Raw genomic sequence first — 27,308 nt, forward strand, 5'->3', positions numbered from 1 at the left:
GATTATGCTGAGTGAAGTAAGTCAAGCAGAGAGAGTCAATTATCACACCGTTTCACTTATTTGTGGAGCATAACAAATAGCATGGAGGACATAGGGAGATGGAGAGGAGAAGGGAGTTGAGGGAAATTGGAAGGGGAGGTGAACCATGAGAGACTATGGACTCTGAAAAACAATCTGAGGGTTTTGAAGGAGCAGGGGGTGGGAAGTTGGGGGAGCCAGGTGGTGGGTATTATGGAGGGCACGGATTGCATGGAGCACTGGGTGTGGTGCACAAACAATGAATTTTGTGACACGGAAAAGAAATTAAACAAAAACAAAAACATTCGATGAATGCTAACAGATTTAAAAAAAAAAAAAAAAAAAGAGGCCCCAGCCAGTTCTCTCGCCCTCTCCTTCCACCATGTGAGGATAGAACGAAAAGCTGGTGGTCTGCAACCTTGAAGAGAGTCCTCACCAGAACTGAACCAGGCTGCACCCTGATCTCAGACCTCCAGCCTTAGAAGTGGGAGAAATCCATTTCTGCTGTTTATAAGGCACCCGGTTTAGAGGACGTTGTTTTAGTAGCACCAGCTGCCAAAGATCATGCCTGACACTTAAAGTGCCCTTTTAAATTCTGGACCCTAAGTGAGGGTTTGAGTTGTGTTCTTCCCCAAGGAGGTACATAATATTAGGTTTTCTTATTTTGATGTTATATCCATACACTAATTTATCAGGGATGGAAAATAGTGATAGTCTACCACTCTCTCTTCATTTATTAGTTGGAAAACATCTATCATGAGAAGAAATGTCTCCTTTTATGGTGTATTGTTACCCAGTAGTATAGTTTACACAGAAAAGGCAGGGTAAGTGCTTAATGCCTTCCCTTTATTTGCTGGCTTTAGAAATAATAGTTCACCAGCACATTTCAGTGGTGAACAATTAGGTTTCTGATTTTTTTTTTTCTTTTTTGGACCTTCGTAAACTCGTGGATTTAAACTTATTCTGTGTGTTTCAATCCACCGTGGTTACTATTCTTACTGATAGTTAACATGTTCCAACTTGGGCTAGCGTGAGTGTCTTCAAGTTGGCTCCTGAGTCCTTGACGTGACTCTAATCATCTCCGATAGCTTCCTTGCCATCTGGTATGACAAGATGGTCTGGTATCATCTTGTACATTTCTATCCCAGATCTGGATGATCTCCATCTTTTAATTATACAATTCAAGGTTTCTAAGCTCTAGTTCCTGAATCTCATGCTTCCAATATTGACATGTCTGATCAGCCAAACTGGCGCCTCTCAAGTAGCCATTGTGTTCAACCGTGCAATATACGCTGTCAGTGTTCTGGCAAACTGAAATTCTGTCTGCACAGAAACCTTAATTCCCACGTAATCTCGCTTAATCCTAGAGTAGGCATGTAAGGGTCAGTTGTCTGGCAGCTTACATTTTTTTTTAATTAATGGAAGTATAGTTGACCCACAATGTCACATTAATTTTAGGTGTACAACAGAGGATTTAACAAGTCCATACCTTGTGTTATGCTCATCACAAATGTAGCTCCCACCTGTCACCATACAATGCTCCTATTGTACCACATATTCCCAATGCTGTACCTTTCGTCCCCAAGACTTACTCACCCTGTAACGGAAAGCCTGTATCTCCCATTTCTCTTACCCATTTTGCCCATCCTACTCCTGAGCCCTCTGGCAACCATTAGTTTGTTCTTTGAATTTATGAGTCTGTTTTTTTTTTCATTTGTTTAGATTACACATATAAGTGGGATCATACGGTGTCTTTCTCTGTCTGACTTATTTCACTTAGCTTAATAGCCTCTAGGTTCATCCATGTTGTCACAAATGGCAAGGACTCGTTCTGTTTTATGGCTGAATAATATGCCATTGTATATATATGTGCCATATCTTCTTTACTCATTCATCTATCAATGTACACTTGGGTCACTCTTTTTTTCTGAAGATTTATTTATTTGAGAGCACAAGAGAGACAGGGTTGGGGAGATAACATGAATAGAGAAGGGACATAGGGTCTAGAGGGAGGGGGAGGGGGCAGAGAGAGCTAGAGAGAAGCAAACTCCCTGCTAAACATGGAACCTGACATGGGGCTTGATCCTATGACCCTAAGATTATGACCTAGGCAAAATCAAGAGCTGGATGGTTAACTGACTCAGTCACCCAGGTGCCCTTCATTTGGGTTGCTTCTATATCTCAGCTATCTTAAATAATGCTGCAATAAACATGGGAATGCACATGTCTTTTTGCATTAGTACTTTCATTTTCTTTGGTTAAATACCCACTAGTGGAATTAGTGGATCACATGGTATTTCTGCTTTTAATTTTGGGGGGGAATGTCCATACTGTTTTCCATAGTTACTGCTTCAATACATATTCCTACAAACAGTGCACGAGTTTCCTTCTACATACTTGCCAACACTTGTTATTTTCGATTCTAGCCATTGTGACAAGTATAAAGTAATTTTCATTGTGGTTTTGATTTGCATTTCCCTGATGGTTAGTAATGTTGAGCATCATGTCTACTGACCACCTGTAGGTCTTCCTTAGAAAAATGTCTATTGAAGTCCTCTGCCCATTTTTGAATTGGATTATTTGTGGGGTTTTTTTGGTGTTGAGTTGTACAATTTCTTTATACCTTTGGATAGTAACCTCTTATGAAATATATCATTGAAAATATCTTCTCCCATGTATAAGTTGCCTTTTTGTTTTGTTGATGGTCTCCTTCTCTGTGCATGAGCTTTTTATTTTGGTGTAATCCCAACAGTTCATTTTTGTTTTGTTTTCCTTGCATGAAGTTTAGATTTTTCAAAACCTATTCATAAGAATCTGTTTTTCAAGGACAATTTTACTTAAAATCAGATGTATCAACTATAAATTGAAAAACGGCTTGATATTTTGTGGTTTTAAAAATCCCTAAGAAAGTAACTTAATAGGATTAGATGATCATAACTCTTTAAAAAACAAAAGATCTGCTTTGTACTTTAATTTGCTGAGAATAAAAGATTTACTATGATTAAAATTTTGAAGTAATTGCTATGAATCTGAAAGATAAATATCCTCAAGTTTCTAAGTTGAGTACAAGTATTTCTCAACAATACTAACAAATTCTTAACTTAAAAAATGATGCCCTACTCCCTGCTCAGCGGGAGGCCTGCTTCCCCCTCTCTCTCTGCTTGCCTCTCTGCCTACTTGTGATATCTTGATCTCTCTCTGTCAAATAAATAAATAAAATAAAATAAAAAAAAAAGATGCCCTAAGACCTTTTTTTGTGACTATACACCAAAATGCACTGTTACTAAAAGGCCTTGGATTTCTACAGACTTGAAGATTTTCAATTTCATACCTAAAGATAAGGACTTTTTAATAAACAAATTAAATGCCAAAAAGACTTTTACCCACAAAATATATTATGCATAGTGGATTCTAATAATGTGAAAACAACATGCAGCTGCAGGAAATTCATCTAGAGTATTTCTTAATAGGAGGGACAGACGTCCGCAATTAACGTTCTTCTGCAATTTTCATTAGATCTGGGATGAGTTGGATAATCACAGGCAAATGCTTGACATTCCATAAACACTTTCCGTAAGTGGGGCATACCACAGCTGAAACTTGAAAAGGCATAAATCTCTCTCTCTATTTTCAAGAGCAAATGGCTTCTTTCTTCTTTTAATTTTTATTTCCTGATTATGGTAAGAATAAACATTCAATTTTCAAAAAACACACAAGAACTCTTAAAAATGGACCATCATTTGGTCCCCCCTTTAATGACCCATTACATCAAAGGTCAACAGTTATTTTTCCCTCTGCAGTCACCTACCCTATTATGACGCAGGCACCGTTTGAGCAGCTCTTCTGCCATGTCGTATTTTGCTGATTGAATATAAATATCAGCAAGCAGCAGCCAACTCTTCTCAAAGTCCTCAGCATCAATAGGATTCCAGTTCATTTTCGCAATCCGCTTCAGCTGGTTTCTGGCTCGTGGAGTCTGTTTCAAGATCATATAAGCTGTTGCCATTCCCAGAAGTGCTGGAATATGATCCTTCTGTAAGAACACAAAACTTCAGACCCCCGATCCACAAACAAAGATGTCCTATTTTTTTTTTAATATTTTATTTATTTGACAGAGAGTTAGAGAGAGAGCACAAGTAAGCAGAGCGTCAGTGAGAGGGGGAGAGAGAGAAGCAGTCTCTCTGCTGAGCAGGGAGCCTGATGTGGGGCTCGATCCCAGGACCCTGGAATCATGACCAGAGCTGAAGGCAGCTTAACCAACTGAGCCACCTGGGCGCCCCAAAGATGTCCTATGTTTAAAAGGAAACACAGCAAGTAGCAAGGGCTCTGCAGTATGAACATTGGTCTGTGGACTCTGTATCTGGCTCCGCATAGATAACTGTGGTATGGTCATTCGTTAATCCACCAAGTAACCTCAAGCTGACCACGTGGCCAAGATAATCCAATAAATACGTAGATGCCATAACCACACGATACAGACAATTAGGGCAACTTGATCTTTAATGGGACTGACTAGCTCTTTAATGGTTTTATATAGAAACAAAAAAAACCAAAATTCTATTTCAATATAATCCTAACTGAACATTTGCATTTCAGATTCAGCATTTTGGCTCCCTAGTTCTTTTACTTTAAAACAAGAATGACATTGATATACCTACTAATGACATTCCTGACCTACATGAACTTCTGCTTACTTATCTATGCTGACTTCTTATCAATACTGACTTCTACTGCTCCTTTTCCCTTTCTTCTTGTATTATTCAAAAGCCTTTTCACCCAGTAAAGTCTGACCAATGGAATGTTATAAACAAGGCATACAATTAATTAATCACTTTGAAATGTATAGTATGTATAGTGTGAGAAATAAACTCATGCCTTAAAATACTCTTTTAGACCTAGAGTCTGCAGCTTCTTTATTTTTTTTTTATTTTTTTTTAAAGATTTTATTTATTTATTTGACAGAGAAAGATCACAAGTAGGCAGAGAGATAGAGAGAGGAGGAAGCAGGCTCCCCGCTGAGCAGAGAGCCCGATGCGGGACTCGATCCCAGGACCCTGAGATCATGACCTGAGCCGAAGGCAGCGGCTTAACCCATTGAGCCACCCAGGCGCCCCGAGTCTGCAGCTTCTTGATAGTGTCTGTAAAACACAATGTTCTTTTAGAGAGAGTTCAATGTCAGAAAATGTCACTCTGTGAAACCAACAAACTAATAAGAATTGGTATAAAGTGGAAGCTACTGGTGATCTATCCAGGAAACCAACTTACCTGAGCAATATGTGTATAACCCTGACAAAGCGAGGGTGGCTTTTTACATTTCAGCAGAGGGATTATGATGTTTTTATAAAGAGAAAGATTTCAGGTTAAGATACAAATAAAGGATGAAAAACTGTGATACAGAAATTATAATACCGAGACTATAGTAAAGGTGCACTGTAAGATAGCAAGTCTGGTAAGCAGTAAGAAACACTGCAAAAGGAGAACAGAGTGATTGGTTCATTGTCTAACACCGACCGTGGCTGGAAGTGAGAAATAGCCCTGGAATTGAGGAGGACAATTCCTTAGAGCTTGAAGAAAATAATTTTTCAGAGCATAAAACTTCTTTGGTTGTAATTCTACGTCTACCAACAAACTTCCAATACGTAATCAGGAATGGCAAAAAAGTTTGAGTGCCAAATCCATCCAACTGGTAGTAGGTTTTGGAGACATGAGGGATAGATCATCAATGATTGGGCACCGCCGACCCTTGCCTCCTCTTGTGGAAAGGAAAGAAAGTAGAGACCTGCTCTGAATTTGTTGACCAGGTCCCAGGACATTCCAAGCCAAGAGGGGGCCTGTAAAAATGTCCAGATCTAGTGACATGCTAAAAATATCTCACACTATACATTTTAAAATAAGCTCTCTGATTTTAAATCACACACATTGAGTTAGATTAGAATTAATTAGTTCCTCACAGCTTGATCACTAGTAAATGAACTCAAGAATAGTTTCAAAAGTATAAACCTGAGTTCCAAGCCCTGCATGAGACCCACATGTTTTTTTGGTGCAGACATCCTAAGGTGTTCAGCTGGCTTTTTTCTGTCTTTCTCAGTCACTCTGAGCTGCAGCGAGTTTAGACCACTGAGGACAATAAGGCCATGTTATACAACGCCTGTTATACAACAATGGTTCAAGGTGACGGGATGAAAGCAGGTGGAAACCCTTTGCACGGGTTTAACTAATCTTGTACTGCTTCCTCCCCTGACTTCCTGTCATGTAACTCTTTTCAGTCTGAACACCACATAGTGTCGTGAATATACAGGATGCTTCCCTGCCTCCTTGGCTTTGCTCATATTTTCCCCCTGCCTCCAGAATGTATCTTCTCTGCCTCTGCCTGTGAAAATGCAATTTATCATAGTTCTTCTTAAATCAAAAAACTTGTCCACAAAAAGGCCTTCCCCACTCTCCTAATATTAGAGCTGGATGAAAATAATTTTCATTATTTTATTTTCCTACAGCACTTTTACCTGCAGCTCTAGAACAGAATGTAATGGATTTGGGTTTGTATGCAGTCAGTATGCTTTGCTTCATTTTCCCTGGACTGTGATAAACTTGACGGAAGAGACTGTCTTGGTTTATCTTCGCAATTCCCACTGTCCTTAGCATCCACTGGCTGCTTAATGAATATTCATTATATTTAATACATTTAGCTTATGAGTTAAAAGGGAAAAAATGCAAGATAAAACTCACTGTTTCTGAAACTTCAGTTCATGCATCAGTCTTTGGCTGGTGCGGTCAGTAGACAGACTTGAGGATAGCGTATTACTAATCACATATGTACGAATGGCAAAAATAATGCAGTCTCACCAACACAAAAAAATGGTATTTGGGCGCCTGAGTGGCTCAGTGGGTTAAGCCGCTGCCTTCGGCTCAGGTCATGATCTCAGAGTCCTGGGATCGAGTCCTGCATCGGGCTCTCTGCTCAGCAGAGAGCCTGCTTCCCTCTCTCTCTCTGCCTGCCTCTCCATCTACTTGTGATTTCTCTCTGTCAAATAAATAAATAAAATCTTTAAAAAAAAATGGTATTTCTAGGAAACAGCCTCAGTGTTACTCAGGGCTTTTGGTATTCTCTCAAACCCTGCACTTTAAACTCTCTCTCCTACTTCGGGTCTCAGTTTGTCAGCCACTGTCATCCCTGTGGCCACCACCTGAGAGCATTACTTCAGGGCAACAGAAAGCCCTGCTCTAGGATGTCGCTGCTGCAGGAGCAACCCTACTGTTTAGTTCCAAGGTGGCTTACAGTGGTCATAAAACGCCATCCAGGATACGTGTTTCCAAATGGAAACAGGAGCTACAGGTCCCCCAAAGCTCTCCCGGGTCCTAGGAGGAAGCAGGAAGGGGCTCTGCAGGGAGTTTTCAGTAGCTTACTGTTACTGCCGTGAACACTGAACCACGAGGAAACACAGTAAAGTTCTGCAAACCCTCTGAGAGACACACACTATGAGTTTTCAGGGGCGTACAACACTGATGAGTGGAAGAACACGAAATCCAGAGAGTACGCTTAGAACTAGTTATCCCCCACTGCACACGGAGTGGGCATCTAGAGTCCCTTCCTTAATACCAAGCACTTGAAGAAATACAGCATCTTGGGCGCCTGCGTGGCTCAGTTGGTTGAGCAACTGCCTTCGGCTCAGGTCACGGTCCCGGAGTCCCGGGATCGAGTCCTGCATCGGGCTCCCAGCTCCATGGAGTCTGCTTCTCCCTCTGACCTTCTCGCCTCTCATGTTCTCTCTCACTGTCTCTCTCTCAAATAAATAAATAAATAAATCTTAAAAAAAAAAAAAAAGAAAGAAAGAAATACAGCATCTTGTGAGGGAAGGAAAAACAGAGTGCCCAGAGAGTGAGAAGGTGGATCTGAGTGAGCTGGAAAGAGAAGAAAGCCTTTCCTCTAATTGTTATTATTGTTATTACTATTATAACTGCAGGGGGTTATTTCAGTGTTGCTAAAAAACACCACCATTATTCCCATGCCTGAATTATAAGCTGTCAGTACTGATCCCATGTAGCCTTAGAGCTGGAAACATTTCAAGTTTGGCGAAGTGAAAAGGTGAGCTATCAAGGCACCCAGGTGTTTATTTTCACTTAGTCACTTAAGTGAAACAACACAGAAATTCTCCAGACAATAAGGCCATTCCTTTGAGAATTAACTTATGCCCATTTGAAGAATTGCCTTTCTCTACAATTTACCATTCTAATAGAGAAAACATATCAACCACATGTCAAAACAGCAACAACATAGTATCTTCTAGAAATGAAGGTACATTATGTGGAATTATGCCAAGCTATAGAGGCAATTTTTACTTGGAATTCGGTCATTCTTCAGAGAATACATAGCTAACCGAAATACATATTTCTATACTGTCAAGGAAAGAGAATATAAAGCTGAAAAATGAAATCTACTGACCTCAGATGTTGCTATTTCGGTGAAGGTATTCAAGGCTTGCTCAACGTTAGACTTCTGTTTGGTAGCGACCAGGCAATAGTTTTCCATGATGCGAAGCTGGACGTGACCCTGAATGGTCTGAGGTTTTAGTTCTTTTAGGAGTTTTTCTGCTGTTCTCACTGCTAACTGCACAGACTCTTGCTTCTCAGTTGAATTACTGTGTACAATTAAAAATAAATCTCTTATGTCTATTACTCATGAAATAAAATTCCCTGAGATTAGAATGAGCCCTAGGGCACACTGGTTTCTTTTCTGTCGCTAATTTGAAGTAATCCTTTTGCAGAATGTCACTCATTCTCTTCTGATACAAAGTGAACCAAAGTTATAATGCATTACATTTAAACAAAATGAGTATACCTTTAATAAAGCACTATTAAACATTTATCCACTTTAGACTGAAGAAAAAAACTGGACAGTATCTACATGGATAAGTGTGTTCATTTCTGCTAATATGAAATAAGAATTTAGGATAAGTGGAATCATATAATTATCAAGTGGTAGATCTACTCAGGAAATGGAAGGAAAGAAAGGAGGGAGTAAAAAGTGACTGAGCTTGCTGAAGCACCTACTATGTGCCAAGCACTGCAGTATTTTTAGCTCCCTATTCGACTCTCAGAAAAGCAGCTTCATATCTGGGGCGCCTGGGTGGCTCAGGTGGTTAGGTTAGGCATCTGCCTTCAGCTCAGGTCTTGATCCCACTGAGATCCTCCACTCCTCACGCAGCAGGGAGCCCGCTTCTCCCTCTGCCCCTTCCCCCACCCTGATCGTGCTTGTGTTCTCTCAAATAAATAGCATCTTAAAAAAAAAAAAAGAAAGAAAGAAAGAAAGAAAGAAACTACATACCTATGAAAAGGTTGTAAATTTCAAGAACAATAAAAATTTGAATATGTAGTATCAATTATTTTTTTAAACCAATTAATAAAAGGAAACTATATTCTCAAAGCCCAATCACTAAAGCCATTGGTCTTTTCCTCAGGCTTTAGCCTTTATCTTCTCTAGAACATTTCGCATCTTTAGCTACCTGCTTCAGAGTTCCCCTCCTTTGCCTTCTGTAACATTGCATAGTGCTGGGTCTCTTCCTACTACAGTGATTGCCCGTTTCTGGCCTCCCCTCCCCTTCAATCCCCTTAAATGTCAGCCTGCCCAAACTTCAGTTCTCAAACTTCTGTCCCTGCATTCTATTTGCAAAGGGGCCACTCACTGGGTTCCAACGACCTACTCTGAGCATCTGTCTCCCAGACCTGTATCTGCAGCTATGACCTCCCTCTTGTTTTGTTCTTGTTTTGTATTTTCAACTATTTGCTAGAGATTTCCAGGAAGATAGTCTGCAGTTGCACAACAGTACAGTACCTTAGCCTTTCTAACACAAACGTAAACAAATGGTCTCTATAATCCACGGCTTCAAATCTGTCATTAAAACCTCTCAGCTGTCTGGTTCTAATTTTTTCTCAGTCCCCTGTTCACCATCCCTCAACTGCTTTGCACTGCTTGGGTTTCTATGAATTCTTATAACACTTAATATCCATTTCACCCATTTCTGTTTTGTCAGAGACTGGTTTCAGATACTGTCTGGCCTCCCACGTAAATCAGATGCTCCTGAAGGCAGAAACTTCCTTACACACCTCATACATTTACATCTTTACACACTCCCTAACATGCTTTGCCCAATTCTGGGAACAGCAACAAACATGGGATGACAGCAGTGACAGCAATTACTCACAGAGCACTACAGGGGCTCCAGGAGGGGGTTTGCGGCCACAGAAAACTCAGTCCACGTGTTGCCCTGCCCTGTACTACTATATTAGACAGGTTAACTCTGAGCGTAGTTCATAACATTGTTGCAGGGAGAAAATAAGACAATGCATACCAAGTATGAAGCACAGGGTATGGCACAGAACTACCATTTGCAAAGGGGTTACTACTATTTTGAGGACAGCTTTGCTAACGTAATCACATTCTACAATTCATCCTGTTCTCAACAGAGTAACTAGGGGAGCATCTTTGTAACATGCTTATTCTGATTTCGGAAACCTCCTAAAAGCATGTCCTGCTTGTTTCAGAGAACAGCTGTTCTAGTTATGATTTTTTCATCTGACCTTTCATTAGCGCTGTCCTAGAATTGAGCCCTCTTTTACAAGGTATCCTTGTCTGTCCCGAATAAATGTTTTCAGAAAAGGGATAATTTGTCAAACGGTAACTCACCCCAGGTCTGCATCCAGATTTTCAAATACTTCGCCTCCAACAGTTTCATTATCTGGATTCAGACAGATTTCTATCATGTTATAGAGGGCATTTTGGCCCCAGTCACTGTCTTTCCGAGCTTTATTAAAATGTCGAAGAGCATCATTTGGTTCTCCAGTATACCTTGTTAGGAGTTTAAAAAAAAAAAATCACTTATTTTAACTGTTGAGTCATTTATAATCTCTTTCTAAATAAAATTAATATATTTTAAAATGTAGATCTATCTTAAGACAAAGGAAAGCTTATTCTACTTCATTCACAATGAGCAAAAACAAACTATTATGTAGGATTTGTTCACCAATAGATTTACCAAAGATAGAGTCCTTTACAGTATTGAAATCCTGGCTCCAATTTTGCTCTGGAGTTACGTTTTTCAGCCATTAAGAAAAATCTTGGAACATCCTCAAGTTTTCCACATCTTCTCAAGAAATCAATTAAACGAGATAATGTCATATAATTATCTAGAAACAAAGAATATTTCAGATATAGACAGTATTTTATATTTCTTGTTTGACAGTTATAATCCTACTTCATTAAAGGATAGTTTATGTCAAATGAAGGAGAATTTAAATACAATCAAAAGGAATGCCTTAAGGGTTATAAATCCCTAAAGAGACTATATGAGCAATTAGATAAGGGTTTGGTTAGTTTGGACAATGAGAGAAGCTTATCTATAAAATACAAGCCAATCTATAAACATGTACATTTGTTGTAATTTAATTATCAACTGTTCCTGGGAACAAAACCTAGAAACAGTCTCTGCATTGGTCATCTAAACTCCACCTGTAAAATTCAGGAGGATTGAGGAGATTGCACAGGTGAGTCTATCTGTGACTTCCTTATTCACTACAGCTAGGAAGAGGATGAGAACAGTACCTTTTCTTTATAATGTTTGGGGTGGGCAATTGGAAAGTTTACTTCAAACTTTCCTTAATATGCATATGTGACTAATGTACTAGATGCTAGCTTACCATAATATAACTGTAATAAATCAGTCTGAGTACTTTAATCCTATTTTATCTTCTTCTAAAAAAAATAATTAATTTAGTTCTTTGGTGTATAATTTCCTGGCAGGTTCCTAGAAAGACTTCTCCCAATTCTGTTTAGTTCTTTTGCACAATTGAAATACTAAGTTTTGAGAAAAATGTAATAGATTGTAAAAATAATGCAGACACTTGAGAAAATTTGGGAAAAAGACAGAAAAAGAAAAGTATAAAGAAGGGGAAAAACAATCACTCCTATTCGCACCAGCTAAAGATTACCATATTTTGGTACAGTTCCTTCATATATTTATGAGTGAAAACCATCCTATTGATATTTAAAAACTTATTCCTTTGTTTACATATGTACAAAGTTGTAGTCACACCTGGGGTTTTAATTTTGGCCTAACATTGGTACAGTAAACATTTCCCAAATGCCAATAAATGGTCTTTAAAAACATACTTAAATGGCTGCATAAGTTTATTATATTGATGGCTCACATTAGTTGTCCTTTGCAGGTAATTTGGGCTCCCAAGTTTCAGTTACCACAGGACTCATGGTAGTAGATTTGCAAAAATCCTCATTATATAAGCCATGCTGATCTTGTTTATAGGGTTAGAATTAAAATACCAAAACAAAAGCTTTTTAAGCAATTTATCTTTGATTTTATATCCTAAGAGAAAATATCATTATGATCCAGCAATCCACTTCTGGGTATATAGGCAAAAGAACCAAAAGCGGGGAATCAAGCAAATATTTGTGTACCAGTGTTTGTGGCACCATCACTCACAACGGCCAGAAAGTTGAAACAACTCCAATGTTCATCATCAGATGAATGGATAAATAAAAATGGATAAATAAAAATAGGGGCGCCTGGGTGGCTCAGTGGGTTGGGCCGCTGCCTTTGGCTCAGGTCATGATCTCGGAGTCCTGGGATTGAGTCCCACATCGGGCTCTCTGCTCAGCAGGGAGCCTGCTTCCTCCTCTCTGCCTGCCTCTCTGCCTGCTTTTGATCTCTCTCTGTCAAATAAATAAATAAATAAAATCTTAAAAAAAAAAAAAGTGGTGTATATACGCACACAATGGAGTATTATTTTGGCCTTAAAAAGGAAGGGAATTCTGACACATGCTACAACATGGATGAACCTTGAAAACATTATACTAAGTGAAATAAGCCAGACACAAAAGGACAAGTCCCCTGTTCCATTCTACATAAAGTATGTCTAGTAGTCAAATTCACAAAAAGGTAGAATGGTGGTTGCCAGGGGATGGGGAGAGGGGAGCATGGGGAGTTACTGTTTAATGGGGACTGAATTTTAGTTCGGGATGATGAAGTTCTGAAGATAAATAATGGTGAAGGTTACAAAATAATCTAAATGTATTTAATGTCCTTGAACTGAACACTTAAAAAATGGCTAAAATGTAAATTTTATGTTAAGTGTTTTATGTTATGTTATACAATAAAAAATATTTAAAAAAAGAACCTCTGTAGGCTTTATAATTATCTACTGAATTGTACGAGGTCAAGATAATCCAGGTTATAATGACCCCATCATCATTTGCCTTCCTTGATCTATAATCTTGGATCTCAAGATTTTGTTCTTCCTGCCTTTTGGCATCACTAAAAAGCAGAAACATGGTAAGACTGTAGCTTCAGAAAAAGAGGATTCAAATACTGGTCTTGTCTTTTAGCTGTGCAAATTCAAGCAAATTATTAAAATTCTCGGAGTCAAGAATTACTTATTTTCTTAAAACAGGATTATAATCTTGACCCTCAAAATATCACTGAGACCAGATAAAATAAACTCATGAAAGAGCTTTAAAAATACAATGGTCATTAGGAATATTTACAACTCCAAAAGTTTTGATAGGAACCAGGAATATCTACCTATAATAAACTCACAGAACTAGAAACTATATTAGATTAGACAGATATGTATAGGTTAAAATTTCTGGCTGAAGTTTTTTTTGTACGCTATTGCTAATATGTGCAATGCATGACATTGCTAATATTATTTAAAGTCAACCCACAGAGGCCTTGGGGGGCCCTATCACTTTCTAATATTACTGAAATGTATTATTAGTTTAAATTATAATTACCACTGATAGTTTAAATTACATTAACTTGTCTCTTGGTTAACCACAAAATTTGACAGAAGGCAAACTTCTGTACTTAAGGAATCCATTGAAAACTGAAATGGATTACATTCTAAAAAAACGTAGCCCATACTTATTGATGGACAGTGAGAAGATTTCAAAATAATTACAGTGTGATGTGATGTGCCATGAATAAGTGCTAAGGAATTATAGCACACAGAATTCGTCACTTTGCCTAGAGGAGGCAGGAGGTTTTGCACAGAATCAGACTTGTGGGCAGCCTGAAGGCTAAGAGGAGGATCTTGCCAGACAAAGACATTCCAAGAGGCAGATGGTGTGTGCAGAGACAGAGCAGTGGAGCCCGGAGAGTGCTAAGTCCTAGATATTAAACTGGACGAAGAGGGCTGAGAAATACAAATGGACCAATAATTTAGGACCATCTGATTATCAAAATAATGCCATGATTTTAGACTCAACCTGGAGAGCCGTCTTAAATTTTTAAAGCAAGGAATAGCTTCTGATTTATGAAAGTGATAGGAGAGTCCGGGAAGTTATGGAGCAGCCAGAGCCAGAGCCAAGAGGCCGGAAGGTGAATGGGGAGAGGGGAGAACGGCCCCAGAGAAGGCCGGCGGCCAGGACAGGGCAGGCTATGTGTGATGCAGGCTCTTCAGCACACAGAACTGATGCGACTTGTTCAGCAGGGGAGGGAAAACCCAGGATGGAGATTTTGAGAGAAGAAGTGTCACCTGTTAAAAGAAGAGTCATTCTTTCTATAAGAAGGATTCGCTACTAGCTAGGTTAAGTTAAACTAGACATCACATTTCTTTCTTTAAGATTTTATTTATTCATTTGACACAGAGAGAGAGAGAGATCACAGGTAGGCAGAGAGGCAGGCAGAGAGAAGGGAAGCAGGCTCCCCACTGAGCAGAGAGCAGGATGCGGGGCTGGATCCCAGGACCCTGAGATCATGACCTGAGTCAAAGGCAGAGGCTTAACCCACTGAGCCACCCAAGTGCCCCGATAATACATTTCTAAGGTAAGCTAAAATACAGCATTAACTTAAGGTGTAACATGTGATGCCAAGGATGTCCTATAATTCATGCACAAAGTATAGATATGTAAGTCTGACAAAACACATCTGTGAATGGAATCCTACTGGGAATAAAGCATAGAATACATAAAATATGAGAGACAATAACAATTTTCTCAACATTTTGTGTTTTTAAATGAGTAGGTATTTGAGTCATTTATTGATCCATTCAACCAGTAAACATTTCTTCTGCACCATCTACATGTCAGGCAGGGATGTAAGATGAACACGACATGATCGCCAATGCAGGGAGTTTGCAGTCTCATGGAGAAGACAAATAAATGTATGCATAAGGTTTCCAGAACTGGGGCGATTAACTCATCCCAGTTTGTTGAGTCTTTATTTTAGTATTAAAAGTCCCACATTGCGGGTGCCTGGGTGGCTCAGTGGGTTAAAGCCTCTGCCTTTGGCTCAGGTCATGATCCCAGGGTCCTGGGCTCGAGCCCACATCAGGCTCTCTGCTCCACAGCGAGCTTGCTTTCCTTCCTCTCTCTGCCTGCTTCTCTACCTACTTGTGATCTCTGTCTGTCAAATAAATAAATAAATAAAATCTTTAAAAAAAAAGTCCCACATTGTCCAGGAAATCCTCCAGTCTTGGGCAGATGCCAGTGGATGGTCACCCTACTCAGCATCACATGAGGCATCTTATGAGAAAGGTGGTGGCAGCAAGATACAGGTTTTTGGCAAAGGGTAAGTAGGTTTTGGATTATGTGTTGGGAAAGACAGAGAAGGAGAAGAAGAAAGAAGGCAAAGTATACTATAGGCAAAAGGAAAAAGAAACACCCAAAGATTTGGAGGTGTGGGTGTATGTCATTTGATAACTGATTATTTCTGGAGTACAAGATCCTTATACTAAATTTATAAATAATTTCTTTTGTATTTGTTCATAAACAGTCCAAAGTTGGCAATCGACTAAACCAATGTGACTACTATTTATTTGAAAAGAATGCTGATGCTGAGTTACCGGCTGAGACAAAACACACATGGCAGGTGAGGGCGTCTTCAAATCTCCTATGTGAACACTCCAGTGTCATCAATACCTTAAAAATATTTGCAAGGGCAGAGGTGTGTTTTTTAAGGAAATCAGGTTGGATTATTCTCAGAGGGAAGTGCTACAATATGTGAACAGCTTGAGACAGAATGAAAATAGTATGTATAGCTCTTTAAGAGGTGGTTCAGAGAAGCAGGAAAGGATACAACCAAGTCTGGAACCCAGGAGAGAAATGGCACAAGAAAAATAACTTAGGCTTAAGGAAAGCAAGAATCCACTTTGGGCAAGCGAGCCAGCAGGATGGGCCTGGATTTTGGACTGCTACAGAGTAGAAGAGGTAAGGTGTTGACGTAATTAACACACAGCAGAAGTTGGGACCAACGAGGCCAAGAAACAAGCACATGGCCTGAGGCAATCCAGAGGTAGGAGAACACTTAAAAATATAATAAAAACAATACAAAGAAAAATGCTGATATGACAACAAAGATAGACAGTACTTTTTTGCTTTCGCCTTGACCCTGGCCAGGGGTACTTTATTTATAAGCAGAAAGTGTTGTTCTCAAATGCAAACTTTTTAGAAGCATTAGTACCTACAACAGGGAGAGGACATCTGGTTCTTTGAGTTGCCCTACTTGAGAGACAGCTGCCCTGTTGTCCACGCTGCCCAGACCAGGCAGCTCTGACTGCCCACATCACCCCGCCATGAAGGCATCAGGGTTTACAAGAACCGAATGACAGCTTTAGGCCTCCTCTGAGACTTCAAACTCTCCTTGGTAGAAACAGAAGTAACACATATGACTGTTTGTACCCTCCTTTCCTGTGTCCCCTTTCCTCTGCTCCTGCCACTCTTCTTTCCAGTCAAAATTCACTGAACCCCGAGCCAGCCAGATACTGTTCTAAAACCCGGATGCACAGCAACGAAGACAACTCTCTGGCCACTTGACGTGTATGTTCTAGGATTTGTAATTTTTGTTTTGTTTTGTTTTGCAAGGGTGAGATACAAAAACAAAACGCAAGATAGAAAGATGGAGAGAGCAGTAAGAAGCGTTGCTGATCCAGGACGGCCGTGGAAGGGCGCTCCCAGGAAGCGGCATGGCTGGCACCATGTCCTGAGAGAAGGAATCTGCTGCCACCAGGCTGTCTGGGAGAAGCACAGCCCAGGAAGGCGGAAGAGCAGGGCACTAACCTGCTTGGACTGTTGCCTGCCTAATATCTACCATCCCTTTCCTCCTATCAGAATTCTGATTTTATCCACTGTGGTACTGTGTTCAGCTAAAAGATGACATTTCCTACCATCTTTGGGAGCCATGAAGGTGCTTCTAGAAAGGAGTTTTTTAAAGGGAAAAAAAAAAAAGATGGCTCACAAGGGAGGTATGCCTTTCAGCTCCCCTCTGCCCCAGCCTCCCTTCCCCATCCCGACCCTGGAACACTGAGGCTAGAGGTGCAGTCATCCTGGACTGCGAGGTAACGGAAGTTAGGTTGGTGACGACTGACGAAAAAGGCAGAGGACTCAGGTGTCCTGATGACACTGTGGACCCTCCATGCCACTCCCTGCATAACCTACTTTTAAATTTCTTTTACATAAGCGAGAAATAAAAAGCCATAATTACTTAAGCCATTGGAATTTCCAGGCGGGGAGTCCCCACTCCTTTCAGCTGAAAGCATTTCTCAACTGTCTAGTGGAAAGGAACAGAAACCAAGGTGTGCTATGACAATGGAGCAGTCATAATCGACGTGACAGAGAATGACGATGGCTGAGCCCAGGTGGCAGTAGCACAAGGGGTAAAAGGTGACGGGGTTCCAGAGAGACCTTGAAGGTAGAGCAAACAGGGATCAGCTGGTAGGCGGGATGAGAAAGATGAGAAAGATGAGCCAGGGGTCACTGTAAGATGAGCCAGGGGTCACTGTAAGAATTAGGGCCTGACTAAGTGAGTAAATGGTGATGCTATTGACTGGGGTGAGGTAGGGAGAAGGAGCAGATTTGAAGGGAAAGATCAACCGTTCTCCACCGACACATGAAGCCGGAGATCCCAGGACTGTGGAATGGGAACGTGCACAGACGGTGGTGTGTGTGTGTGAGGCAGGACGGGAGACACACATCTGTGAGACACCAGCACATACATGGGCTGTGAAGCTACGGGCCTGGATGAAGTCACCCAGCGGGCTGAATGTATAAAAAAAGAGAACGTTCAAGAGCCAAGGTCTAGAATATTCTGAGATTTACAGGTCATAAAGAGGAAATGGATCAAACAAAGGGGTGGGCAGCGGAAAGAAGAAAACCCAGGGAAGCCTAGCATGCCAGCAGGCAAGTGGAGAAAGTCCTTCATGAGGGAGGGCAGAAGCTGCGCTCAGCAGGAGGACAGGCCGAGCAGGCGGAGAGCTGAGAAATGAAGGCAGGACCCGGCAGCGCAGAAGCAGCTTCCCTCCCGGCGGGAGCCGCGCAGAGGGGACACAGCCCGGCTGGAAACGGCTTCAGCACTGCTGCGAGGCAATTTGCTAGAAAAGGAAATGGAAGAATGGAGCAGTCGATGGAAGGAGAGTTAAGAATTAGTTTTTACTTATTAATACATTTAGCAAGGGGCTACCACAGCATGTTTGTGTGCGGAGGGGGAAACGCGTGGGGAGCAGGAGAGAGACACAAGTCTGGCTGCATGTGGGATGGCAGACCTGCGGAAGAGGACCGCTGGGAGCAGGCACACTTGGTGACAGGTGGATGGAGACATTCTCTTCCAGTTGCTCCTATTCTCCTACTCAAACAGGAGGTAACATTTTTAGCTGAGAACAAGGAACGGGCAGAGTGGACTGGAGGTTTGAGGAGGGAAGAGAAAGCGTGAAAAGTAGGTGAGTGAGTGAATCATTACAGAAATATAGCGGGATGGCCCGGCCGCATCTGAGGGCCCACGGAGGCCTGTGGTCATCATTTAACGCAAAGCCAGTCCACGGGGTAACATTTTCCTCATACCTATCCCAGCTGCTCAAGGGCAAGTGTGGACCAAGCAGACAGCCACTGAGGCTTCCAGGCTTCCATAACAGCCAAAAAGAGGAGAAAGAAGTGATTGCATTAGAAAAAACATCATCAATGGATATTTACCTGGTTTGCGTTCTAAAAGCTGCTGTAAATGAAACACTGCTTGTTCATAGTCCTGTTTTCTGAACATGAGATCTGCCATCATCTATAAAGGTAAAAGTTGGTTCTAAAAATATTGCCATATGTTTTAGAAAGCACATCTTTCCTACCAAACAGAGTCAGGGCTATGCAAACACATATGAAACACATGAGGAGGGCAAAGATTATAAAAAGGAGCCATTTAAAATTCAAGTATACCTTAAGCAAATTAGCACGGATATCAGCCTAACAGAAGATAATTAAGGATGTGAAACAGATCGCTCTGTTTGCAAAGCTTTATTTTTAGCAGAAAATATGTTTCAAGTGGTTATTTTAAAAACAGAAATTTGAAGGGAATTGCACACTCTATGTGTTATTATTGAGAAGATGCCTCCTTGGACTTGGCTAAAATGACGGGAAGATTAAAAAAAAAACAACCCCAAACACTCTTAAACCCTCAATATTTCAAAGGAATTTAAAATAAGCAAGATCTACTGAGCTTTTATTGTGTGTTTTAAAAGGGATACTTTTTATACTTCTTTTCAGTTATAATTATAACTTTCAATGAACCTCTAGCACCATCATCTATGTAGCTGTCTGAAAGCTAACGAACACCTCAACCCAGGAAAAATGGGAAAGCAAAGCGAAACTCCAAAACACACCATCTTAGAATGATATACAGGTATACAGAGCTTTCTTCTGTAACTCCAAAAGTCCCACAAAAGCTTTAAAATGGGTCCAGTGGGTCTGGGCAAGTACTTTAAAACAGTCTTTAGCCAACTACAGCTTTATCACAGGAACTCCTGACCAAGTGTCCTCTTTGGCATCGAGAAAAATTAATGAGGCCTGCAAGGGCAAGTAAAGGCCTCATCCAGGTTTCCATTCTTATTAAGACAAAACAACTCTGGTCTTTACTGGTAAAATGTACCACTGATGTTAAAAATATCATTTCTTCCAAAAGCCAACGCAAGCTAGGTCTCTCTAGTATTAGTTTTATGAGAAAAAATTTGAAACCTCCCCATGAAATATAAAACACAGCTGCCTTTATGGCACTGAAGTCTCAGGGACTAACCATGGTGGCGGCCTCATTGTCCTGGTCACTCTGGAGGAGGAGAGCACAGTGCCGTAGGCAGGCCTCAGGGTCATCCTGTATCAGGTATAATCGTGCCAGCTCCAACATTATCTACAGAGAAAGCACAAGGTCAGTCAGAAACTGTTTGGAATAAAATGTGAGTGAGGATAATGTCTGGACACAGATTATGCCTTAGTTGACCAAAAGTGATGGCAATAAAAATGCCAAGTCTGAGGAGGCAGGAAAACTATGGGCATATTCAGTTCTACTTTCTCGTATATACTGGCAACAGGGGAAAACCGGTAGCAACCTACTCGAAAGGTAGAGACATAAAGCATTATGAAAAAAACACCGGTCTTAAATCAGAGATTAGATTCTAGTCCAGGCTTCTCCATGGTGGGCCCAAGTCCCTGTTATCTCTCTAAACCTGTTTTCTCATTTGAAAAATAAAAGGCCTGGAGCAGATGATTTCTAAGGTATGCTTCAGATTTCACAGCTTTCCCTCAGCCACCACTGAACAAGGTACCTGTTTGGTTATGCCTTAAAGGTTACTTTTGCCTTACATCTGAGTTGTATTCATATCAAAATATTCAATTTAAAACCTTAAATTCTAACTTATGGCTGTCTTTTGTTCCATGTCATGAAATAATAAGTCAGTCAGAGAAAGACAAATACCACACGCTTTCACTCATATGTGTAATTTAAAGAAACAAAACAAGCAAAGGGGAAAAAAAGAAGAGATAGAGGCAAACCAAGAAAGACTCTTAACCACAGAGGACACACTGCTGGTTACCAGAGGGGAAGTGGGGCGGGAGGGTCACACACGTGATGGGGATTAAGGAGGACACTTGCTGTGATGAGCCCTGGGTGATGTATGGAAGTGTTGACTCACTATATTGTACACCTGTAACTAATATTACCCTGTATGTTAACTGGAATTTAAATTGAAAGAAAAAGGGAAAAAAGAAGTATTTAGCCATATAATAAGTTTTTTAAATTAATCATCTATCAAGATCTGAGAGAACAGGATTTTAATTTACACAACCACAGATGTAAAGAAGTTTTCTATACCAACATTATCCTTACATTTATTCTCATGCTGAGCCACTTGAGGTAGGAGATTCAATATAGTCACTTTTTTTGCACATCTAGCACCAAACAGCAATTGAAATACAGAGGTATACAACTGCACTTTGGTAAACTGAAGCGAATCACCTAGATTCAGATATTCAACATTGAGACATTGTTTTAAAGTGATTATTAAAACAGAGCTTACAGATTTATTTTATTTTAATTAAAACAATTTTCCTATAATAATTTTAAAACTCTTAACATCATTAATTTAAGGCATCATATAAGGATTTCAAAGAATTTCTACAAACAGATGTTTATTTAGCTTGTGTTTTTATTACATTTCTTTTTTTACAAATAAGCTGGTGAGAATTTTGTAACAGATGACATCTGGAATAAAAGGTGGTGACAATTTTATAAAGGTACTGACCTTATTATCTGTTTCACAATGAACAAGAGCCTCTCTATAAAACTTAATTGCTTTTTCATAGTCTTGCTGAGCAACAGAATGTTTTGCAATCCCTGCACAAATTTCAGCCGCTAAGTGTTTCTGTGCGGGAGCTGCGTCTGGCTGTTCCATCTGAACACGTTTTAGTACCCTAGCTTGTAATTCTCGAGCCTAGAAAAAAATAAGGATAAAAAGGAATTTAAAAAAGAAAGAGAAAATAAATTAAACAATTCCCAATAACCCACATGCAGCATAATTGCACAGATCTATTTAAGCATTACTGGCCCTCACTCTAACAAAGCCTGATCCAAAGAAAATGTCTTAATTGAGGTCTTAAACATGAGTTTGTTTGTAAATGAGCCAGCGTGCACATCTCTTTCCAAATGAAGTATAAGAAAATTACTGAGTCTTTTCCCACTGTTATAAGGATTATATACAGAAAGCTCACGAAGGAGGAAATGCAACCATGAAACAAATATCTGAAAAAGAATCTAGATGTAATAAGTGGAAATGTAAAGTGTTTATTAAATTAATAAACTAGTATCTAAAAATTACTAAATCAAATATTGGCAGGTTTCAGAGAGTAAGTACATCCATATATTGTTGATGGCATACGAATGAGTCCAATCTTTACCCTAGCAAAACATGCTAACTTGATAAAACTAATCAGACTACTGAACTTTGTTGTTCTACTCTTAGGTATTATGGATATTACTTTGAAAAAAAAAAAAAGGAACCACTGTTATATGTTATAAGGAAAAAACAATCTCTGTTCTTTTTTGTAAAAAGAAAAAAAAAAACAATAGCAACAAATCAGAAAATCAATAGCAACTCAAATGCCTAATGACAGGAAAATGACTAATCAGTTGGTGGTATATATGAGGTCCCATGCTATACATAGATACCCAGAAAGAAGGCAGGGGTCTCAAGGTAAGAATGTACTGTAGGCTGCTGAATGGGAAGTTATCAGCCTCATCACCTACAGATTTGATTTCTGAAACACTGAGTACCTTCCTTCTGTAAGTGACAGAGAAATCCTATGTTTTAGGCCTTCACAACAAAATTTAACTTTGAGCTATAGATAAGCATCCACTAATGCATTCATGCATTCATTTAACAAAGAGTAAATGCCCACCATCTGCCACACATTCTGCTACAACAGGGAGCCCTTCTGGGGACTCCTGTCAAAATGTTGGTTGACAACCGGTATATGATGAAGATGGTCTAAAGCTGAGTATTCTTTAGAACCATGGGTCATAAAATTAAGGCATCACAATAAGCATTCTTTTGGAAACAAAAGAGGAAAGATTAGAAAATAATGCTGTATATAGTAGTAAAGGTTAATACTGTTTCCTGAAATTTTTATTTTTGTTATATTAATGTCTGTTTTTTAAGTACAGAAGATATGTGTACAGTTGTGTATTTCATGGTTTTTTATATATGTAAATATTGGTGTGTATGGTTTTGCACACAGGTGCACACACACACACACACTCATAGACAAAAAACTCTGCAATAACTGGTCTAAATACAGTGATCGTTATCTTTCTGTCTTATAGTAACTTTTATACTTGTTGTGCCAGCTTAATTATTAATTCTGCCTTTTTCCCTTTCAAAAGTATTTTGACTTGAATGATAACCTCTATGATCACCCTAGGTCTAAAAGATACACAGTTCATTCTCTGGATAGTCTAATTTTTATCTTCATCAACTAAATCTCTAAAAAGTCAGGTAAGATCTCATTAGCTTAACTTCCTAGAGAAACATTTTTATAAGTTAGATTTTGTGATGCTTTGCATTTTTTTTTAAGAGAGTTTATTTATTTGAGAGGGAGAGAGAAAGAGAGCATGCATTGGGGAGTAGCAGAGGGAGAAGCAGGCTTCCACTGAGCAGGGAGCCCAGACGTGGGACTCAATCCCAGGACCCGAGACCATGACCTGAGCTAAAGGGAGACGCTTGACTGAGCCACCTAGGTGCCCCTATGCTTTGCATTTTCTTAAAGGTAAATAATCAGGGCAGATTTTTTGAGAAAAAGTTGTCTGCATTTATAATTAAAGGCATTTCATAAAATATTCTCAATTATTCTAAGTATATACAATGATCATTACAAAACATTTTCATACAGAATAAAATTCTTTCAAAGAATTGATATTATTCCCTATTTTTTTCCTTGGATTCCAGAAAGACAAGAACTAAATTTAATTTAATTATCTGTTATGATAACTATGTTAACCTTGATTGTCAATGCATTTACTTTTCTCTCCGCTCATTTTATGAATTCCCTAAAATCCTTGGGTGGAATGAAGTATAAATATCTTACTCTATAGACTTAATTTTTCCTTTCTACCTCAATAGCTTTATTGTATACATATATATCTTACTGAAGATCACATTGAAATAAAATATACAAATTAAGTTGGAGTATCAGGGCGCCTTGGTGGCTCAGCTGGTTAAGCTTCTGCCTTCAGCTCCAGTCATGATCCCAGGGTCCTGGGATTCCAGGATGCGGATGGAGCACTGCATCAGGCTCTCTGGTTAGCAGGAAGCATGATTCTCCCTCTGCCTACCTACTATTCTGTCTACTTGTGTGCTCTCTCTCTGTGTAAAATAAATAAATAAAATTTTTAAAAAGCATTTTTATTTTTGTGTGTGTGTGTGAGAGAGAGAGAGAGACGGAAAATGAGCAGGTATGGGGAGGGAGAAGCAGACTCCCCACTGAGCAGGAAGCCTAACACAGGACTCAATCCTAGGACCCTGAGATCATAACCTGAGCCAAAGGCTTAACCAACTAAGCCATCCCCGAACCTCATAAATAAAATCTTAAAAAAAAAAAAAATCAGAGTATCACATTACTGCTTATATGTTAAATTGTAAGTAACAGAGAAATCCTATGTTTCAGGCTTTCACAATAAAAATTTAACTTTGAGCTATAGATAAGCATCCACTAATGCATTTATGCAATCACTTAACAAAGAGTAAATGGACTTATATAGACATAATGGAAAAATCCACACAAATGAATGTTAAATGAAAGAAGCAAAAATAATCCGTTCATATTATTTAAAACTACATAAAGTTAGAAAGTCAGTAAATTGTTAGTGTTTTATGGCACATGGGTTGTTTATATCTGATTTATTTAGATTTTACTTTCACAGGAAAGATGGTTAATTTAATATGCCAAAAAGTGATTTTTTTCCTCGTAATTTTTCCTGCAATTAAAAAATTAAAATAATGTATGGTTTCTTTTGAGTCATTCAACTAAAATTTCAAACACCTAACAAGACAGACAGATTTTAAGATGACTCCCATGACCCTCACCTCTTGGTCTTCACTCCCTTGTATAATCACCCTGTGTGTGAGGTGGGGAACTAGAACTTGCTTGTAACCAACAGGATATGGCAAATATGATAGAACGTCACTCCCATGATTACATCACGTAAGACTATGTCTTGTTAGCAGATTCATTCTACAGCCTTTCCCCCTTACTGGTTTGAAGAACTAAGTAGGCATATCAGCTGGCCTACCAGGCAAGGAGATGATGAACCTCTAGAGTGTGAGAACCTCTAGGATCTGCAACAAGAAGCAAACAAGAAGCTGGAGCCCTAAGTCTTACAGCCTTGAGCAAATGAATTCTGCTAATAACCTGTGTAAGTTTGGAAGTAGATCCTCCCCTAGACAAGTCTCTAGATGAGAACCCAGCCCTGGTCACACCTTGACTATCCTGACACGTTGTAGAGGACCCAGCTAAAACATGTCCAGAATATGGACCCACAGAAACTGTGGAAAAAATAAATGTGTGTTTTGTTTCCATTGACTAAAATTTGTGGTAATTTGTTACATGGCACAGAAAACTAATGAGGCAAGCATTTGCTAGGGTCACAAAACATGGGCTTATAACTACATTCACTGAAATTCTAATTTTAGCAGAAAGATAGATAATAAAATAATTACAGCCAATTATGAGGAGTTTTATGGCTAGGAAATACCAGTTCCTACGATAGTACACAATACGAGACCTAACCTAGTCTTGGAGGTGAAGTGAGATTTAAAGAATTACTGGTAGTTACACCCACGTGAGTTTGGGAGAAATAAAGGAGATGGAACTGGAGTACAGGCATTAGGAATTATAGGTGAAGAAAAGAATGTAAGGGATACTATTGCTTGACCAAAGAATTAGAAGGAAAAATTGGTTAGAAAGACAGAGAAAATTTACATCAGCTAAGTTTGTTAAATAATTTTTTTTTTTTATTCTAGAGGGCAATTTTTTTCTACAGAGCAGTTACTACTACATGTCTATAAGCAATGGAGTAACAAGATCAGGTCTGTCTTTCAGACCAATCATGCTAGTGTTGAGGAAAACTAACTGGAATGAAACAAGATTGGAAAAGATAGGGATCCGTTAGGAGGCTAATGGAGGGGTGTGGGCAAAAGATATGTGGGACAGGGCAAAAGGTGACAGAGACAAAAGACAGAAAAATGTGGAGTCATTTCAGAAATCTGAAGTTTTTAGAAAGTAGAATTAATAAGACTTGGGGCTTCTCTAATGTAGCAGTTCTGCCACTGCCTAAAATGTTAAGCAACAATGCAAAATACTCTGATGGAACTCCTAAAGTCTTATAATGTGGGCATTGAGCTCAATAAATGGTTCCTAAATAAATAAACTTGAAGTTGCTTTTGAACTGTTAACTCAAGATTTATCTTTTTGAAGATCAGAATGCAGAGAATGTTAACAACTGAGAAGAATTTTATGGCTCTTTAAATTTATTCAAAGAGGATAACCTCCGTGCTATAACATATATGCTTAAAATTAATTAAATTTGGTTCACTGAGATAGTCTAACCATGTATACTGTTTATTCTCTTCTTAGTGTTGCATGTTAGGATACAACACTCATATAATATAAGGACTCACATAAACAGGGCAGCTGGGACTAGTAATAGTCACCAAAAGGTAAAATAGGCCAAATTCACTTCTAAAATATTTTAAACATCTAAGTTTACTGATATTACACTTTTTTTGTAGCTAATGGTAGCTATCCCAGAGTTAGGTATCATTTTCTTACCATGTGATCAGAAAATAGGGATAAAACATACCAACAATTAAGGATAAGATATTAACACTTTAAAGATGACATGTTGCAATGAAATCATAAACTTGGATGGGTATCACAGAAATCTAATGACCCAATCTCAAATCATTCACAACCGGAATAAAAAGAATTGGACATATTGGACAAATTATTGAAATGTTGTTTTACACACACATACACACATACACTGTTAGCTAAAGCTCAAAGTCAGTTGGTAAGCATCTACCTTTGGCTCAGGTCATGATCCCAGAGTCCTGGGACTGAACCCCAAATCGGGACCCCTGCTCAGGAGGAAGCCTGCTTCTCCCCCTCTCACTCCCCTTGCTTGTGTTCCCTCTATCACTTTGTCTCTCTCTCTCTCAAATAAATGACTAAAATCCTTAAAAAAAATAAAGCTCAAAGTCAAAACATTTGGTAAATTATCTGGAGAATGCAGAACTCTTCTGGGTACATGAAAATAAGGTCAAAAGATGGCAAGTACTATGGTATTCTAGAAAGCATACAGGATTGCTAGTGAAGTACTCTATGTTCTACTTAAGTTCTGAGAAGATGTAGGAAAAATCAACTAACAAACCTGACTTAACTGACACATACTGAACTAAGCACTCAGTAATGACAGAAACAC

The 27,308-nt window shown here is 39.3% G+C and overlaps 1 protein-coding gene across 1 annotated transcript in view; it reads right to left on the minus strand.

Moving 5' to 3' along the window:
* Positions 1–27,308, minus strand: part of TTC21B (tetratricopeptide repeat domain 21B) — a 79,434-nt gene that overhangs the window by 8,670 nt on the left and 43,456 nt on the right. Inside the window, exons 20-26 of the mRNA XM_059394108.1 lie at positions 21,577–21,765; positions 20,076–20,186; positions 18,989–19,070; positions 11,049–11,199; positions 10,700–10,861; positions 8,459–8,654; positions 3,827–4,051 (exon numbers count right to left, since the gene is read on the minus strand). Coding sequence (XP_059250091.1) covers positions 3,827–4,051; positions 8,459–8,654; positions 10,700–10,861; positions 11,049–11,199; positions 18,989–19,070; positions 20,076–20,186; positions 21,577–21,765 — 1,116 coding nt within the window. The remainder of the gene's footprint in view (positions 1–3,826; positions 4,052–8,458; positions 8,655–10,699; positions 10,862–11,048; positions 11,200–18,988; positions 19,071–20,075; positions 20,187–21,576; positions 21,766–27,308) is intronic.

This window comes from Mustela nigripes, chromosome 3 (genome assembly GCF_022355385.1).
Source record: "Mustela nigripes isolate SB6536 chromosome 3, MUSNIG.SB6536, whole genome shotgun sequence".
NCBI lineage: Eukaryota > Metazoa > Chordata > Mammalia > Carnivora > Mustelidae > Mustela > Mustela nigripes.